The 17,373-nt window shown below is 38.5% G+C and overlaps 2 protein-coding genes across 2 annotated transcripts in view; both read left to right on the top strand.

Moving 5' to 3' along the window:
- Nucleotides 1–744, top strand: part of TMEM236 (transmembrane protein 236) — a 30,202-nt gene extending 29,458 nt beyond the window's left edge. Inside the window, exon 4 of the mRNA XM_019662918.1 lies at nucleotides 173–744. Coding sequence (XP_019518463.1) covers nucleotides 173–744 — 572 coding nt within the window. The remainder of the gene's footprint in view (nucleotides 1–172) is intronic.
- Nucleotides 745–16,666: 15,922 nt separating this feature from the next.
- The window catches only part of MRC1 (mannose receptor C-type 1), an 80,867-nt gene continuing 80,160 nt past the window's right edge, over nucleotides 16,667–17,373 (top strand). Inside the window, exon 1 of the mRNA XM_019662941.1 lies at nucleotides 16,667–16,952. Within this exon, the coding sequence (XP_019518486.1) occupies nucleotides 16,892–16,952 (61 nt within the window). The 5' untranslated portion in view covers nucleotides 16,667–16,891. The remainder of the gene's footprint in view (nucleotides 16,953–17,373) is intronic.

Below are 17,373 nucleotides of genomic sequence, written 5' to 3'. Positions count from 1 at the left end.
ATCATTATCTTGACATTCCATGTGTAAAACAGACCTAAAATAAGAGAACACTTACAATTTTATTTTTTGATTGTAAATTTCAATGAAATTCTTAAAATATAGACATTAAACATTTTGTTTCAATTTAAATAAGAGTTTAAAAATTAAATGTAATCAAGTCAATGTGTTACAGGTAATGAAGATAGTTACATCCATACTACCACTTTGCAGCAAATAACTGTGATGGATCAAGGGAGGGAAAATGAAGGAAACGCTGCTACTTCTCAGTCCGCCAACAGGACAGGGGCATCACGGCCGCCAGTAGCCATGACACAGAGCCCTGCTCCGGAACTGGCAGGATCCCAGGAACCCTCCTTCCATTCGGGAATCCTGAGAATGATGTCCCAGCAGGACGTTCGTGCAGAGATCTTCCTGTGGAGCTTTCTGCTGTGGTCTGACACCGTGGAAATGGTGCGTGTGGCTGGCCACCCAAAAGTGTACAAGTCGGGCTGGGTCTACCCAGTCTACATATTCAGTTTTATTTCTCTCCTCCGAATTATATTCACTCCCAAGAATCCTCTTCTGAATTCCTTGGGCATCCTGCTCCAGGATTTACCATTTATTTGTGTGAGACTTAGTTTAATCATTGCCCTGGGAACTATCACACCGGTATTGGGCCTTTGTAAAAATGTGCTGGTGACGCTCTCTTATGTTTACTTCAATTACTTAACCAGGTACAGGGTTTTCTCTACCTTTGAAGTTTAAAAAGAAAACGTCATATATCGTGAAACTTCTTTATTATGCATGGGTACACATTTGTAATCTTTTACTTTTTTTGAGGCATAAGTTTTTGCACTATATAAAGAAATGAAGATGAAATTGTGGAGAATAAACCATTTTTAATAACTATAGCATCAGGTTTTTTTTTAATGTGTATAAATGGTGCTAAATTTAAGCAAAGTTATATTCTTATAAATTGGCTTCCTTGTATCTCTAGAAAATATTAGCAGTTAATTTTAGTTAGTTTAGTCAGTTTAATTTTAGTTTAATAAAGCTTGTAAAAAAATGAGAACATGTTTTCCCCACCAAGTCCAAGAATGAGATTTTTATCATTTATATCAAATTAAATCATATTCAGTTAAAGAGCACTATAAGAACTAAAGAGTTAAAATTAATATTTAGGAAATATGTCTGGATTTTTTTTGGATTATACTTTTTAAAAAATCTGAATTATAGTTTTAGCATTTCCTTCAAACATGGAATTCTGATCTTCATTCCACTCTGGTAAGCGCCTTTTATGTAATTCATTGATTTCAGCATAAAACACAATTCAACTTAACAGATATTTGTCTCAGTTTAAGGCTTAGCTCTTTCACTAGGACTGAAGTACTAACAATAAAGATTGTCTAGTATAATGAAGTCAAGGTACATCAGTGATCCCTAGATAAAAATTTATAATAGGAAGCCATAAATTGAAGATGTAGGTTTTACAGTAGAAGAATATTTTGTGGAATTTGATACCATCATAAAAATAATCACCTACAAACCCTGTTTAACATGAGTTCAGCTTAGAGATATAACAGCAAACACATTAGTGTCTTGTGTGATCATCTGTAATGAATCTCATGATGTTAAATCATTAGATACATAATTATGTAATTTGCTTTCACTATGTGGGGACACTCTTGGATATTCATAGTAGCGCTTCTTCATTTTATATGAATTTTCTGGTGCTAGAAATATTTGTGAGAGACTTATATGTACAGTCATGTTTTACAGCGCCAGCTTCTTCACTGATCTGAGGGAACAAATAACCTAAGGGTAGATAACTGAACTTGGCTCTGCCCCTACCTACGCTCCACCAGACCCCCCAATCTCACTTGCCCCCCCTCCCACACCTGCTTTATAGTTTTTCCCTATAGTTCACAGTTATTAAAAGCTTAGCTTCTGGCTTTATGATTTGAGGCGAGTTCTTTGACCAGTGTAAGCCACAGTTTCTACATCTAAAAGATGAGCATAATAATATACTTTAATAGGCTTAAATAGTAATTTAATAGGGTTGAGAGGATTAAGCGAGGGAGGGAATAGCCTCATCACATTGTCTGGCAAACAATAAAATGACTCGATAAATACTAAGTATTTTAATTGTACCAAATCAAAGAAAGATAAGTAGCTAAATGCAGTGTTTTTATTCTTTTTTTAAAAGACATTTTATTGGGGAACAGTGTGTTTTTCCAGGACCCATCAGCTCCAAGTCAAGTAGTTGTCTTCAATTTAGTTGTGGTGAGCGCAGCTCCTTGGCCCATGTGGGAAACCGGCAACCTTGGTGTTATGAGCCTGCGCTCTAACCACCTGAGCCAACCAGCCACCCCGTTTTATTCTTTTCTGTGTCCCTGCTTACCCTCTAGGAATAAAATAGTATGTAAAATCTTAACTTTACCTCACACTATAATATTTCATCAAGTAGTAGTATGTTAGAAGTGAGAAATCTACTCAATATACAGATTAAAGTTGATGTGAGTATTCGTCAGCAGGCATTTGAGTGTCCCTCCTATAAGTTCTCACAGAACCCTAACTATAGCACTTTATTAAGATTTTCATTATGTGTTTACTTTTCTGAGTTCCTCTTTAATCTTTAAGTTCTTTAAAGGAAGGACTGAGGGTACCTTGTTTAACAATGTATCTTTATCTTCATCCAACAGGAATTTATAATACTTATAACTCTGAAAAATTTTAATGCAATTAATTTCTTTTAGATTATGACATGATAACCTTTTTATTAATACCCTAAAAGCAATAGTTTATTTTTAATATTCCTAAATGTGAAATATTGCATAAATTTATATTTATCTTTATAATGAAGTATATAGAGTGAACAGTGCTCAGATAAACTGAAAAGCATTACTTATTGTGAGTTTAGAATGCATTTGTATCTATTGATAATATTTGAATATGAACATGACTGATATTTTGGGAAGTTGCAGCACTTTGTAGAAATAATGAAGTCATGTGCAAAAGATTACATGTAGGAAAAAAATTATTCAGTACCAAATTTAATTTAATATTTTATTTTAAGAGTATATAGATGTTTATATAGTTCAAGTCTAAAGTTCGTAATAGAAATTGCAGCTAATTATGCTAATGAAACATTAATAATTCTGTGGGGAGCAAACTGTGAGTAGTCAGGGACCACAAGGCTGCAAGCTGGCAAGCTGCAAGCCTTCATGCCTGGGTGAGCAGCTTCGGAAACGTTCCACCCCCACTGAGCCGTTTGAAGAAAGAGGAACAGCTAAAGCCACAGAAGCTCCTGAGACTTGCGCAACAGAATGCAACCCTGTTGACAGTTTCCACTTGCTAAACTTAACCTTGCTTAGGGGAAATTGCTTCCCCACACTTCCTTGCAAAGAGGGAATTGCTCCCTCTGTATAAGCTTGGTGTAAAAAATAAATTGGGCCATGGCTCTGCCATCAGTGGTCAGTGGACCTCCCGATCCCAGCTTTCGTCTCTGTGTCTTTCTTTTCTAATCTCCCACCCAATCCATTCATGCAACCCCGGTTGATGAGCGGGTCTCATCAAGTGGCGCTGGAATAGGGACCTGAGTACGGATTGACAGAAAAGTGAAAGTGAGGAGACTCCCTTCTTGACGAGATGCACCGCTATAGAGAAGGTAAGGGAGAAAAAGGGAAACATAATAAATAAAAAAGAGGGGCGGAATCGGCCGTTTCGCATAATTCATAAAGAAAAAAACGGAATATAGTCGGGAGTCAAACATGGGACAATCAGGGTCAAAGGACCGCCAGCTCTTTACGCAAATGCTTAAGGCTATGCTTCGTGATCCCGGCAGCCACGTTAGAGCGCATCAGCTAGAAAAATTTCTTGCATATGTACAGGACACCTGTCCTTGGTTCCCTGAGGAGGGCATCACCAATTCCGACCCATGGCAAAGAGTCGGAGAACAGCTACGTGAACGGTTCACGGCCGACGGGCAGGAGAGTGTTCCTGTAGAGACATTTTCCTTATGGGGGCTAGTTGGAGACACCCGAGTACTCTCAGGAGCTGGCAAGGGAAGAACAGCGCTATAACCCAGATCGAGAGGATTCTTTTGATTACGGATGATGAGGGCGGTCCTGGACCCCCTGCAGGTACGGCCCCAGTTCTCACTGCCTGGGCTAGTCACCAGCCCAAGCGAAAGCCCTCCGCCCCACGCGAGGAGCTTCCTCCCAAGACGCGCCAGCCGCCTCCCCGGCGGCCGCTCTCGGAAACAGCCTGCCCTAGTGGCAGGCTCCAGGACTCCCCCCTATTCTGGGGGACCCGACAGGCCATGGAGCGGGGTGAGGATGTCGGAGGTTTTCAACAGTTTTGCTTCCCTGGGATTGAACGCAACGTTCGGGGACAGGTAGTTCGAGAGCATACATACCCCTATCCCTTTTAAGATGCTCAAGGAGTTAAAGGCGGCAGTCACCCAGTGTAGCCCGACCGCCCCATTCACCTTGGCTGCAAAAGGCCTTAAACCTGCCACCCTCCCCAGGCAAGGCTCCAACAAAAGAGAGATCGAAGCTGCAAAGAAGGAAGTTGTTCCTCTTGCGGACAGATAGGCCGTTTCACCAGGGAGTGCCTTTCTAGAGCTCCCCAGGGAAGGCCTAAGGCGGAGGGATAAGTGAACCTGCCTGGCCGGACCCCTGGGATCTGCCCCAGATGCCGGCGTGGAAAACATTGGGCGAATGAGTGTCGATCCCAATTTAATGTCAATGGACAGCCAACTGAAGCTTATTAATCCAAAAGTTCCGGCACAGGAGGTGCTGTCAAACTCAAGGGTTTTAACCCATTCAACTTTCTCCAACACACGTTCTGGTACCTGCTTGGAATTATACTTCTCTTGCTACTAATCTTATGCTTCTCTCCAGTCTGTGGAAGAATCATCCGAACCTGTCTCTGGTCCCTCAGAGTAGGGACCCATCACTTACAGCTACAGATGAATGGAAGGGGGGGAGACGTTAAAAAGCAGTGAAATCTCCGACAACCGCTTGTCTTACCATGATTGTTCCACGCTGCTCACCCTTATGCTAACATTCCCACTTTGGCCCTCAAAAACACTGCTCATGCTCCCTGGGCACCCCCCGGCTTGGCCCCAAAAGATGGCTGGTTAGTCAATAACAGGTAAGATTCCTCGAGGAGGAACAACCTGAGACAGGCACAGTTGAGGGGACCAGCCACAGCCTAATCAAATTAAAGGCTTCTAATAAATAAGAAAGGGGGAGGTGTGGGGAGCAAACTGTGTGCAGTCAGGGACCACAAGACTGCAAGCTGGCAAGCTGCAAGCCTTCATGCCTGGGTGAGCAGCTCGGGAACATTCCACCCCTACTGAGCCTTTTGAAGAAATAGGAACAGCCAAAGCCACAGAAGCTCCTGAGACTTGCGTAACAGAATGCAACCCTGTTGACAGTTTCCACTTGCTAAACTTAACCTTGCTTAGGGGAAATTGCTTCCACACACTTCCTTGCAAAGAGGAATTGCTCCCTCTATATAAGCTTGGTGTAAAAAATAAACTGGGCCATGGCTCTGCCATCAGCAGTCAATGAACCTCCCGATCCCAGCTTTCATCTCTGTGTCTTTTTTTTCTAATGTCCCACCCAGTCCACTCATGGAACCCCGGTTGACGGAGTGGGTCTCGTCATAATTCTATACTGTGTGATTAAAAGTTATGTTATTGGGCCGGCCGAGTGGCACGATGGTTGGGGGCTGGCTTGGGATGCGAGAGGGCCCCGGTTCGGATCCCACATATGAGGGCCAGTGACACTGCCCTCCACAGCTAGGATGCTGAACAGCAGCTCAACCTGGAGTGGGCTGCCGTGAGTTGCTGGCGATGGTGTAGGCTGCAGCCCCTGTGGCAGTGGGTTGCCATGGGCTACTGTGTGTAGCCAGCAGCCAGTGTGAGCGGCCGTCCAGAAGCCAGCTATTGATCTGTCTCGCCTGGGAAGAGCGCAACGATGGTGCCAACTTGGGCCAGTGAAGCAACGTCCTCCACAACTAGACTGAAGAACAAAAGGACAGCGACTTGTCTGTTCCCCTTCCCCCAATTCCCCAGCGCTGTTCCCATCCCCCCAATTCTCCAATAAAAATCTTAAAAAAAAGTTATGTTATTAAAATTGTAATTCTCATAGCTTTAATGGTTGTTGGTACTAAGGCTCATATAGCTTTTGTGTGCTTATAAAAAGTTTTTTGCTGTGCGAAAGAATATGTGAAACAATGGCAGGATATGTAGCACACTTATGGTAATTTATTCCAAGGGAAATTTGGAGCCCCACTGATAATTATGTCTTCATTTAATGTCAGGCTCAAGTGAAGTTAATTGTAGGAAAGGTACATTTTCAGAAGTTCATCTGTGATCAGACTATTGTTGGAAAGTAATATTTTTTAATAAAATTCTAATACGTTTAATAGACTAGTGCCTTTTTCTTTTAAAAGTTAATGTTGGAAATTTAAAATGTGTGAATGTTAACCGTCTTGTTTTTCTTATTACGGCCCCATTTCATTGAATGACGATTGTAAATAGTCATAAGGAAGAAAAGAAAAAGGAAACAGTTTGCCGAATGCTATGTGCTAGGCAGGGTGCTGTTGGCCTAATGAATGGTTGGTTATCTTGTGCAGTGGTACTTTCAGCAGGACTTTACTTCGTGAATGTATCAACAGGGTTTACTCTTCATAGACATTAAACATATATTGAATTAAATTTACAAAAAGAACGATACACTATTTAGACGCTATACTACTTAAAACAGCTACTTGTACTCCACAGAGAAAGATGTAGTAAATAACAAATGAAAAGAAATATTAAATATATACAGCTGAAGCCCTTTTATTTTACAAACGGGTTATTTTTGCTTGTTAAAAACTTCTGTGTTTAAGCGTATCTTTTGTTGCCATGCCTTTTTCTTTCTGGGAAGATGTGTTTACTCAGTTTTCAGCTCGTAGCTATAAGTCTCTCAACCACCTTCCCGGATCTTTAGTGATCTGGTCGAAACCACAAATGGCAGAATCAAGAGGTGAACAAACAGAGAAACACATCTGCACACCCAGAAATATCCCAAACCAAATCCACATACATTAGAAGGTGTTCCAGTGCCTCATGAAGTGATTAATTCAAGAGCTCTAAATCGTGGTGCTCCATGTATTTTTCAGGACTGCCATCTATGATTGCGATAGCCTAAGGGAAGGGCACCCCTTCAGTTTCAGCAGTGCACATCCTGCACATCCTTATGCAGTGGCCCCAAGAAAATGAAACCAAAGTCTCTGTGGTTAATAGTTTTACTAACACCTACGATTGGTAAATAATGGTTTACAAGAACTTTTCCATATACTCCCATATTTATCCTGAAGGTTTTTCTTTTCAACATTTCATCTATCCATTCATTCAACAAATTTGAGAACCTCTTATATAGTTTTTGTGATTATATAACCCACACACAAAAGTTTTGGTATAACTGATAAAATGTCTTTAGTAACTAGTTTAGGCTCCTTCTGGTGTCCAGTTTTGCATACAAGGAGCTTGGAAGTTGCCACGGTGTCCTAAAAACAAGTAAAAAGCTAAATAGACTGGAAAATCAACTCTTTTGGGATTCATAAGAGAGGAGAGGACACAGGGCAAACTGCTGCCCCTGAGATTGGAGAGACAGACAGGTGAACACAGGCAGTCACAGCTTCCAGGAGCAGAGACTCATCAGCTGGAACCAGCGCACAAGTAGGAAAACCTCAATGGTAATCAATAAATTTCTGGCGGCTCTATGTGGATAACTCGTAGTTAAAAGCTCCAGAGGAAGCCAGTCATAGGGATTCCCCACAATATTGTGAGATCTACATAAAGAAGAGTATGAAAAAATGAATAAGTGATGGTAACGTAAAACCTTTTTCTTATTTTTTTATTTTTAAAAGATTTTATTGGGGAAATAGGGGAGGAGAACAGACAAGTTGCTGTCCTTTTATCCTTCAATCTAGTTGTGGAGGACATGGCTTACTGGCCCATATTGGTATTATCATTGCGCTCTTCCTGGGTGAGGCAGATCAGTTGCCAGCCATTGGACAGCTGCTCATGGAGGCTCTTGGCAGCTCACACTGGCTGCCGGCCACTCACGGTAGCCCAGCTCCAGGTCAAGCTGTTGTTCACCATCTTAGCTGTAGAGGGCGCAGCATCACTGGCCCTCATGTGGGATCCAATCCGGGGCCCTGCTGCTTATAGCTGGTGTCTCAAGCCAACTCTTAACCAATGCGCCACTCGGTTGGCCCCCTTTTCCTTATTCTTAATTGTGCTAACAGATAACAGTTCATTCAAAATAATAGCAACAATGTATTTGATTATATGTGCTTATGTATATAGCTTATATATGTATATGTATACATATACATGACTATATACAATAATTTATAAGTGAAATGAATGACAGCATGACACAAGAGATTGGAGGAAGGAATTAGCATAATTTTATTATAAGGTACCCATACTATCCATAAAGTGGTTTAGTGTATTTTAAAAGTATACTTGGATTAATTCTAATGGTATGTTGCAAAGTCTAGGACAACCACTAAAAGAAAGTGGAATAAAGAAGTGTAATAGGCATGCTGAGGAAGGAGAGAAAATGGAATAATATAAAATGCTTAATTAAAACCATAAAAGGCAGAAAAAGAGTGAAAGACAAAACATAGCAACCAAGAACAAGGAACAAGCAGAAAACTGATACATATGATAAATATTAATCCAACTTCATCAATAATCGCTTTGAGTGTCAATGGTCCAAATGCACCAACTTGAAAACAGAGATTGTCAAAGTGGATCATATAGACCTAACTATTCATTGCCTATAAGAAACCCTCTTTAAATATAAAGACACGTGTAGATGTTTAATGGGTGGCTGTAAATGGATGGAGAAAAATATACTATGCTAACACTAATCAGTAGAAAGCAAGAGTAGTTGTATTAATTTTAGACAGAGCTGACTTCAAAGTAAGAAAAAGTATCAGGGATTAAGAAAGGCATTGCATAATGATAAAGGAGTCAATGCTCTAAGATGAAATAACAGTTCTTAACATGTATGTGCTTAACAACAAAACATGCAATAAGATGAGGCAGAAACTGATAGAACCGCAAAAAGAAATAGATGAATTCACTATTGTAGTTGGAGACGTCAACACCCTTCTCTCAGAAGTGGACAGTTTTAGTAGGCAGAAAATCAGTAAGGACATAGTTGAACTCAACAACACCATCAGTCAGTTGGATATAATTGACATTTTAGACGTCTTCATCCAACAACAGCAGACTACACATTCTTCTTAAGCTTATATTGGAACATTCACTAAGATCAACCACATTCTGGGCTGTAAAACACACTTTAACAACTTTAAAAGAATAGAAATTATACAATGTCTGACCTCATAACATAATGTAATTAAACTAGAAAATCAATAACAGAAAGATAACAGAAAAATCCCCAAATATGTGGAGATTAAACAACACACTTCTAAATAACACATGGGTTAGAGAACAAATCTCAAGAGATATAAAAGTATATTTTGTAGTGAATGAAAATAAAAACAAAACTTACCAAATTTGTGGGATGCAGGAAAAGCAGTATTTAGAGGGAAATTTATAGCATTGATTGCATACATTAGAAAAAAATGAAGATCTAAAATCAGTAACCTAAGTTGCCACCCTAGAAAAATAGGAAAATTAAGAGCAAATTAAATACCAAGTGAGGAGAAGAAAAGAAATAATAAAAATTAGAGCAGAAATCTATAAAGCAGGAAATCAATGGAACCAAAAGGTATTTATTTGAAAAAAATAAAATTGATAAGCCTAACTAAGAAAAAAAAGAGAGAAGATACAACTTAGTAATGTAAGAAATGAAAGAGGGAACATCACAACAGGTCCCATTTAAACTAAAAAGGATAATAAAGAAATACTATGAACAACTCTATACCCACATATTTGATAACCTAGATGAAGTGAACCAATTCCTTGAAAGACACAATCTGTCAAAACTCACATGAGAAGAAGTAGATGACCTGAATAGGTCTATATCTATTAAAGAAATTGAACCAATAATTAATAATCTTCCAAAACAGAAAGCACCAGGCCCAGATTGTTCAGTAATGAAGTCTACCAAACAGTTAAGGAAAAATTATACCAATTCTCTGCAATTTCTTTAAGAGGATAGAAGAGGAGGGAATACTTCCTAACTCATTCCATGAGACCAGCATTACAGTAATACTAAAACTAGACACCTTACAAGAAAAGAAAACTAGAGACCAATATCTCTCATGAACATTAATACAAAATCCTCAACAAAATATTAGCACATAAAATCCAAAAAAAGTATAAAAAGAATTATACACCATAATTAAGTGGGATTTATCTCAGGTATGCAAAGCTAGTTCAATGTCCTAAAATCAATTGGTGTAATCTATCACATCAACAGGCTAAACAAGAAAAATTACATGATCATATCCGTTGCTACAGAAAAAGCATTTGAAAAAAAACCCAACACTCATTCATGATAAAAAAAAAATATCTCAGGAAACAAAAGGGAAGTTTTCTCAACTGGATAAAAACTATCTACAAAATCTACCTACAGCTAATATCATACTTAATGGTGATAAATTTAAAGCTGTCCCACTAAGATCAAGTACAAGGCAAGCATGTCCCCGTTCACCACTACTTTTCAACATTATACGATTATTGGAAGTCCTTGGTAATTCAATAAAGCAAGTAAAGAAAATAAACGGTACATAGATTAGGAAGGAAGACAAACAACTCTCTGTTCACAGATGAGATGGTTGCCTATGTAGAAAATCCGTAAGAATTGACAAAAACAAAAACAAAAACAAAAAAACCTCCTGAAACTAATAAGTGAGTACAGCAAAGTTGCAAGATAGAAGATTAATATGTATATAACTGTCATTTGGTTTTATATGTTCCAGGAATAAACAAGTGGAATTTGAAATTAAAAACATGTCAATATTTACATTAGGACCCCCCCAAAATGAAATACTTAAATATAAATTTAACAATATATAAGAACTATATGAGGAAAATTACAAAACTCAAATGAAACATATCACAGAATAACAGTAATTGGAGAGATATTCCATGTTCATGAATAGGAAGACTAAATATTGTCAAGATGTCAGGTCTTCACAACTTGATCTATAGATTCAGTGCAATCCCAGTCAAAATTCCAGCAAGTTATTTTGTGGATATTGACAAACTGGTAAAAGATTCAGAGAGTTAGCGCAGTACTAAAGGAGAAGGACAAAGTTGAAGAATTGACATTACCTGAGTTTGAGACTTATTATAAAGCCACAGTAATTAAGATGATATGGTATTGGCAAAAGAAGAGACAAACAGATCAATGGAACAGAATACAGAAGCCAGAATAAACTCACATGAATATAGTCTACTCGTCTTTGACATAGGAGCAAAACTAATAAAATGGAGAAAAGATAGTCTTTCAACAAATGGTGTTGGAACTACTGAACATCCATATGCAAAAAACATGACTCTATAGATAGACCTGAAGTCCTTCACAAAAATTAAATCAAGATGGCTCTATGGAAAACACAAAACTATAAAACCTTAGGAGATAACATAGGAGAACACCTAAAAGACTTTGGGTTTGGTGATGCCTCTTTAGTCACAACACCACAGACATGATCCATGAAAGAAAGAATTGATAAGCTTGACTTCATTAAAATTAAAAACTTTCTGCTCTGTGAAAGACCATATCAAAGGCATTCGGAGACAAATCAAAGTCCGGGAGAAAATATTTGCAAAACATATCTGATACTGTTATCCAAAATATATAAAGAATGCTTAAAACTCAATAATAAGAAAATGAGCAACCCAATTTAAAAATGAGCCAAAGACCCGAACAGATACCTTACCAAAGAAAATATACACATGGCAACTTAGCATGCAAAAAGATGCGCTACATCGTATGTCATTGGGGACATGCAAATTGAAACAATGACACACCACTTCATACCTATCAGAATGGCCAAAATCAAAGTGCTGACACAACCAAATGCTGGGGAAGATGAAGAGGAACAGGAACTCTCATTCATTGCTGGTGGGAATGCAAATGGTACAACCACTTTGAAGCCAGTTTGATGGTTTTGCACCCAACTAAACGTACTCTTACCATACCGTCCAGCAATCGTGTTCCTTAGTATTTACCCAACGTAGTTGGAAACGTATGTCCACACAAAAACCTGAACATGGATGTTTTTAGCAGCTCTATTCATAAATGCCCAAACTTGGGAGCAACCTAGACGTCCTTCATAGGGGAATGGATAAACTGTGATGATTCCAACAATGGATTATTATTCAGTGCTAAAAAGAAATGAGCTATCAAGCCATGGATAGATATAGAGGGACCTTAATTATATACTACAAAAAGAAAGAAGTCAATCTGAGAAGGCTATATACTATATGATTCAAACTACAGTATATGACACTCTAGAAAAGGCAAAACTATACAGACAGTAAAACAATCAGTGGTTGGTGGCGTGGGGAGGGAAAAAAATGAACAGGCAGAGTACAGAGGGCTCTGATAATGGGGGAGGCTATGCATCTTTGGGGGCAGAGGAGTATTGGGAAATCTCTGTACCTTCCCCTCAATTTTACTGTAAATGCAAAACTGCTCTAAAAAGAAAGACTTTTTAAAAAGTAGTGTAGTCTTAAATATATTACAAAGTGATTTTTATATGTTTTGGGGGATAATATTTACTCTAGTAATATTTGCTGTGAAACTTTGCATTTATACATACACAAATCTTAATTTTCCAGGATGTACCTATTAAAGAACTTGTAATTTTTCCAGCATTGAAATCGAAATATTAATAGATTTTTAAGAAATGTGTTTTGTCTCTACAATGTAGTATTTTTTAAAAAAAATTTAGATACCTTAGAGAATAGGTTTTCAAGAATATTTGAGTGAATAAATATAAAATTTACACTCTAAATTACTAAAAATTGTAAGTAACATTATATATTTGGTGTAGTTCTGAAGAAGAAGCCTGATTTGTGTGTGTGTGTGTGTGTGTGTGTGTGTGTGTGTGTGTGTGTGTGTCTTGATTTCTGTCTATGAAGTTTAGGTCATTGTCAGATCATAAAATACGTATTTTTATCTTATTCTTAAAATTTTTTTCAAGTATTAAATGGGTCAAATAACATTCTAATTAAGTTACTTTGTAAAGTTAAATATGTATATTATAAAGACGTGTGCTATGCTTAATAAAACATAGCATTGATTATAGAACTACAAAACTCACAGGCCTTTCAAATAGTCTGCTTACAAATCATACATATACTGTAGACTACAATAAATCTAAATATATGATCTGAAGAGAATTATGATTAAAGCCAAGTTTAGATCAATAATCTAATACAAAGATTTTTTTAGTGCATAAGGTAATTGTTTTCTATTAAACTGCAAATGCATTATAGGTGTTTTGATATATTTTGGTAAGGACTGGAAATTATGAGGAATAAGGACATAAAAAGTATTTCATCATTTATGTTTTTAAATTTTTACTCAACTGCATTAATGTATCTTCTGTCTTCTGACTGAGTCAAAATTTGCCCATTAACAAATACCCTTGCATAAACAAAACAAATTTCTATTTCTGTTACCAATTTGAATGATGAGAAATGATAGACAGGTTACCAGAGAAATTGTTGAGCTGATTTTCTTGGAACTATGTATTTCAAAAGAAAGCTTTCACTAAGTTCATCTTATATGGAATTGAGTGGGTGTGAGGTGCATGATGTTTGAGACAGTCTAGGAGGAAATGAAATAGTTCAGCAATTGTCCTGCAAATTTAGAAAAATGAGGATTTCCTATATCTTATAGAAATACTTCTTTAGCTTGAAGAAAATACTAGTAAAAAACAACCACCATCTACACAAATTCATAGTTTAAAAAGAAAAACAAAAGAAAAACAAACAAACAAACAAAAAACAACCACCATCATCAATAGCTAAGCAAAAACCAGAACCAAAACTTAGTAGAAGGGTATAAAGTAGATGGTAAAAGTTGGATTTTATTTTTCTTGTGGTAAAATATACATAGCATAAAATTTACCATTTTAGCCATTTTTACATGTACAATTAGTAGCTTTAAGTATTTCACAGTATTCACAATGGGCACCAGTATCCATTTTCAGAACTTCTTATCATTCAAAGCAGGAACTTTGTACCCATTAAACAATAATGCCCATTCTCCCATTTTGTTTATTCATTCATCTGCTGATAGACATTTGGGTTGCCTCTATCTTTTGGCTACTGTGGATAATGCTGCTGTGGGCACTGGTATCTGTTTGAGTCTCTGTTTTCAATTGTTTTGACTATATACTTAGGAGGGGAATTGCTGAATCATGTGGCAATTTAGGTTTAACTTTTTGTGGAACCGCCGAGCTGTTTCCCATGGTGACTGTACCATTTTACATTCCCACCAGCAAAGCACAAAGATTGTTTTGGTACAATGCATTGTTTCGTTGTTTTACCGTTGAGTTGTACTCCTTTATACATTTCTGGATAAGAAAGTTAGTCCCTTATTAGATATATGATTTACAAATATGCTCTCCCATTCTGTGGATTGTCTTTTCACTCCTTTAATAGCGGCCTTTGATGCACCAAGTTTTTAATTTTGATGAAGCCCAATTTATCTATTTTTGTTGTTGTTGTCGTCTGTGCTTTTGGTGTCATGTCAAAAAAAAAAAAAAGAACAACAAAAAGAAACATTGCCAAATGCAATGTTGTGAAGACCTTTCCTGATTTTTTTTTTTCTAAAAGTTTTATAGGTTTACGTCTTCTAGAACACACAACTCTGATGTTTGGAGGACAAGGTCCTTATTGTCCACCCTGTCTCCAGCAAGCTGCACCAGAAACTCAATCTGTCACCCTCACTGCTGCCTGCCACAAAGATGGGGGGTGGAAAATGGTAGCCACTACACTACCACAGGGAAAAGGTTGAAATCACTGAAATTTATCAGCCTCTCCATCCAGCTCTCCACTGGATGCTCCAAGTTTTCTGCTAGAGCCCCGAGTCCAAAATAGTTAACTTCACCCAGTTCCTGTCAGTTCAATAATTGTTTAGGTGGAATGAACTGGTCACCCTCTTCTAGCCTGATAAACCTTTGTTTGAGTAAGGTCAAGGCCATGGGGTAAATTCTTTATGAGATAGTTGGCTTCCTTTTGTTTGAAAAGCACAGATTTTTACCACTCATCCTGGTTGGTCATATGACACATCTGTGTATTAAAATAAAAACAAAACAAAAACCCAAAAACCCTGAATGTGAGTGTAGAGAGAATTCAGTTAAATTTTATGTGCTTCTGAAATTGATATAAATCCAAATTAGGCCACACTTTTTGAATTTAAATAATTTATTTACATTTAAAAGCATGCAAAACTCATTTAAATTTTTTTCATGATAAATTAGTGAAGCAGTGTTTTAGAAAGAAACATTTTTGTTTCATCTGCTCTGTTTTGTAATCAACTTTTCTTTTTGTCAGGCAATCACAGTCTTAGTGAAAAAGAAACATTTATCCTGTGTCCTACATTTTCACCGTCTTTTTCCTCCTGTCAGAATAATCTTAAATATAGGATATTAAAACAAAACAAAACACACAAAAGAACAGTAGGAGAATGATATTTCTTATTAGGATGAAAAGTTTATAACTTTATCATAAAGATGATGAATCTCAGAAGTTTCCACTAGAAGATTAACTATTCATTTAAAATTTCAAAACAGTGTTTCCAGCAGCTCCTTTTTGAATTTGCTAACATTTCCCGTATGCCAGCCAGTTGTGGGTCGGCTATTTAACTACTAATATCTGCTTCACAATGTTCTTAATTCACGTTTTACTTCTGAAAAATAATAAAATGGATATATTCAGGGATTAATAGGGTGCTCAATGAAAGGTCTTTTACTGTTTTTCTGTAAGAAAAAATTCCACCTGTAGTGTGAAGAATACCTCTGTTTTCAACCAAAGGGGCAGGTTTTCTCCTAGCAAGGAGACCCAACCAAACGTGAAGACGGTCAGTATGGCTGAGGATGGGCAGCAAGGCTTGATTACAAAGCCCTTCTCCAAGTTTACTCCGACTCTCTAGAGAACTTTCAGGACAAAGACTTCTAGAACTGTTTCCCTCCTGGCTTTCCTGCGATTCCCTTAACTTTACCCTCTCTTTCACTATGATTCTAGCTAAAGGAACAAAGCTCCAGGTGGACTGTTTCTTTTTAAAACTTTCTAAGAAAAAAGAGATACTCTAAGCCCGGACTGTGGAGAAGGAGGGGGATCAGATTCAGCCCTCAAGAAAACGTGGCCACCCTGGACCTGTCCCTTTAGAGTGGGGGTTGTCTGCCGAGGGGACCCTGGATTCAACTGCGTCCCCAGCTTTTCCGCTCAGGTAATGGCCTCCAGGGTGCTCTCCACACAGCCCCATCTGAGAAGGCGGTGAGGTCCAGAGCTGTTTCACTTCCTCCCTTCCAGTAGGCCAGCCCTGGCTCCTCCTTTCTCGCCATCGCCCTCTCACCTCCCCTCACCCCTCCTCACCCTTCTCACACACGTGTCCTCTTCTCCTCTTCCTCTGTGTCTGCTCTTCTCAGAAGTTAGCTTACGAAGCAAAGTTGTAACTTTGAATTCCTGTTTTTCCAACCACCCTCATGTGACAGGATATCTCCTTATTGGAGGTTTTCCCTAATTTCAGAAGCCCTTTAAAAGTGAGAACTTCCCCCACCCTACTTTTCAGCAGGGCAGCTCGGAGGATTGAGGAGGGGAAGGGGTGGCCCAGTGTCTTCATTGTTTTGGATGCTTTTTACCCCCTCTCCTCCATCCCTGGAAGAAAAGAATAAACTCTGAGCCATGAGGCTGCTCCTGCCCCTGATTTTCCTGATTCTCATTCCAGTTGCTGTGCAGCTGTTAGGTAAGTCAGCTCCCAGGTGGAGGCTCTCTGACTCAGGGCCTGGGGTCTGCAGCACACCTCTTTTGGGTCAGTGGTTAAGGGATTTCTTTCAAAACCTGTGGTGAGGAGGAGGCAAAACTGCTGTGCACCACCAACTCTGCAGGAAACTGTTGCCTCTGCCTGGATGCCAGGCCTGAAAGCAGAGCCTGGGGTGGTGGGGGTGGGGGAACTGCTCCTCAGGTCGGAGGTGTCCCCTGGTCCCCAGCCCCACAGAAGCCGTGTCTGCCTCCTGGTTTCTCTTCTCTCCTGTTGTTCCTTCTCTGCTTTATTCTTAGAGGGAGTACCTCGACAGTGTGTGCATTCTAGTTTTCATTTCACAATATTTCTCACCCCTAAGAAATATCGTCTGAGCGTTTTGGGGCTGAAAGGAGGGCAGCTTGTA

This window comes from Hipposideros armiger, unplaced genomic scaffold (assembly GCF_001890085.2).
Source record: "Hipposideros armiger isolate ML-2016 unplaced genomic scaffold, ASM189008v1 scaffold_383, whole genome shotgun sequence".
NCBI lineage: Eukaryota > Metazoa > Chordata > Mammalia > Chiroptera > Hipposideridae > Hipposideros > Hipposideros armiger.
Note: the sequence above shows the minus strand (reverse complement) of the source record. Positions and strands in the feature narration are given on the sequence as shown.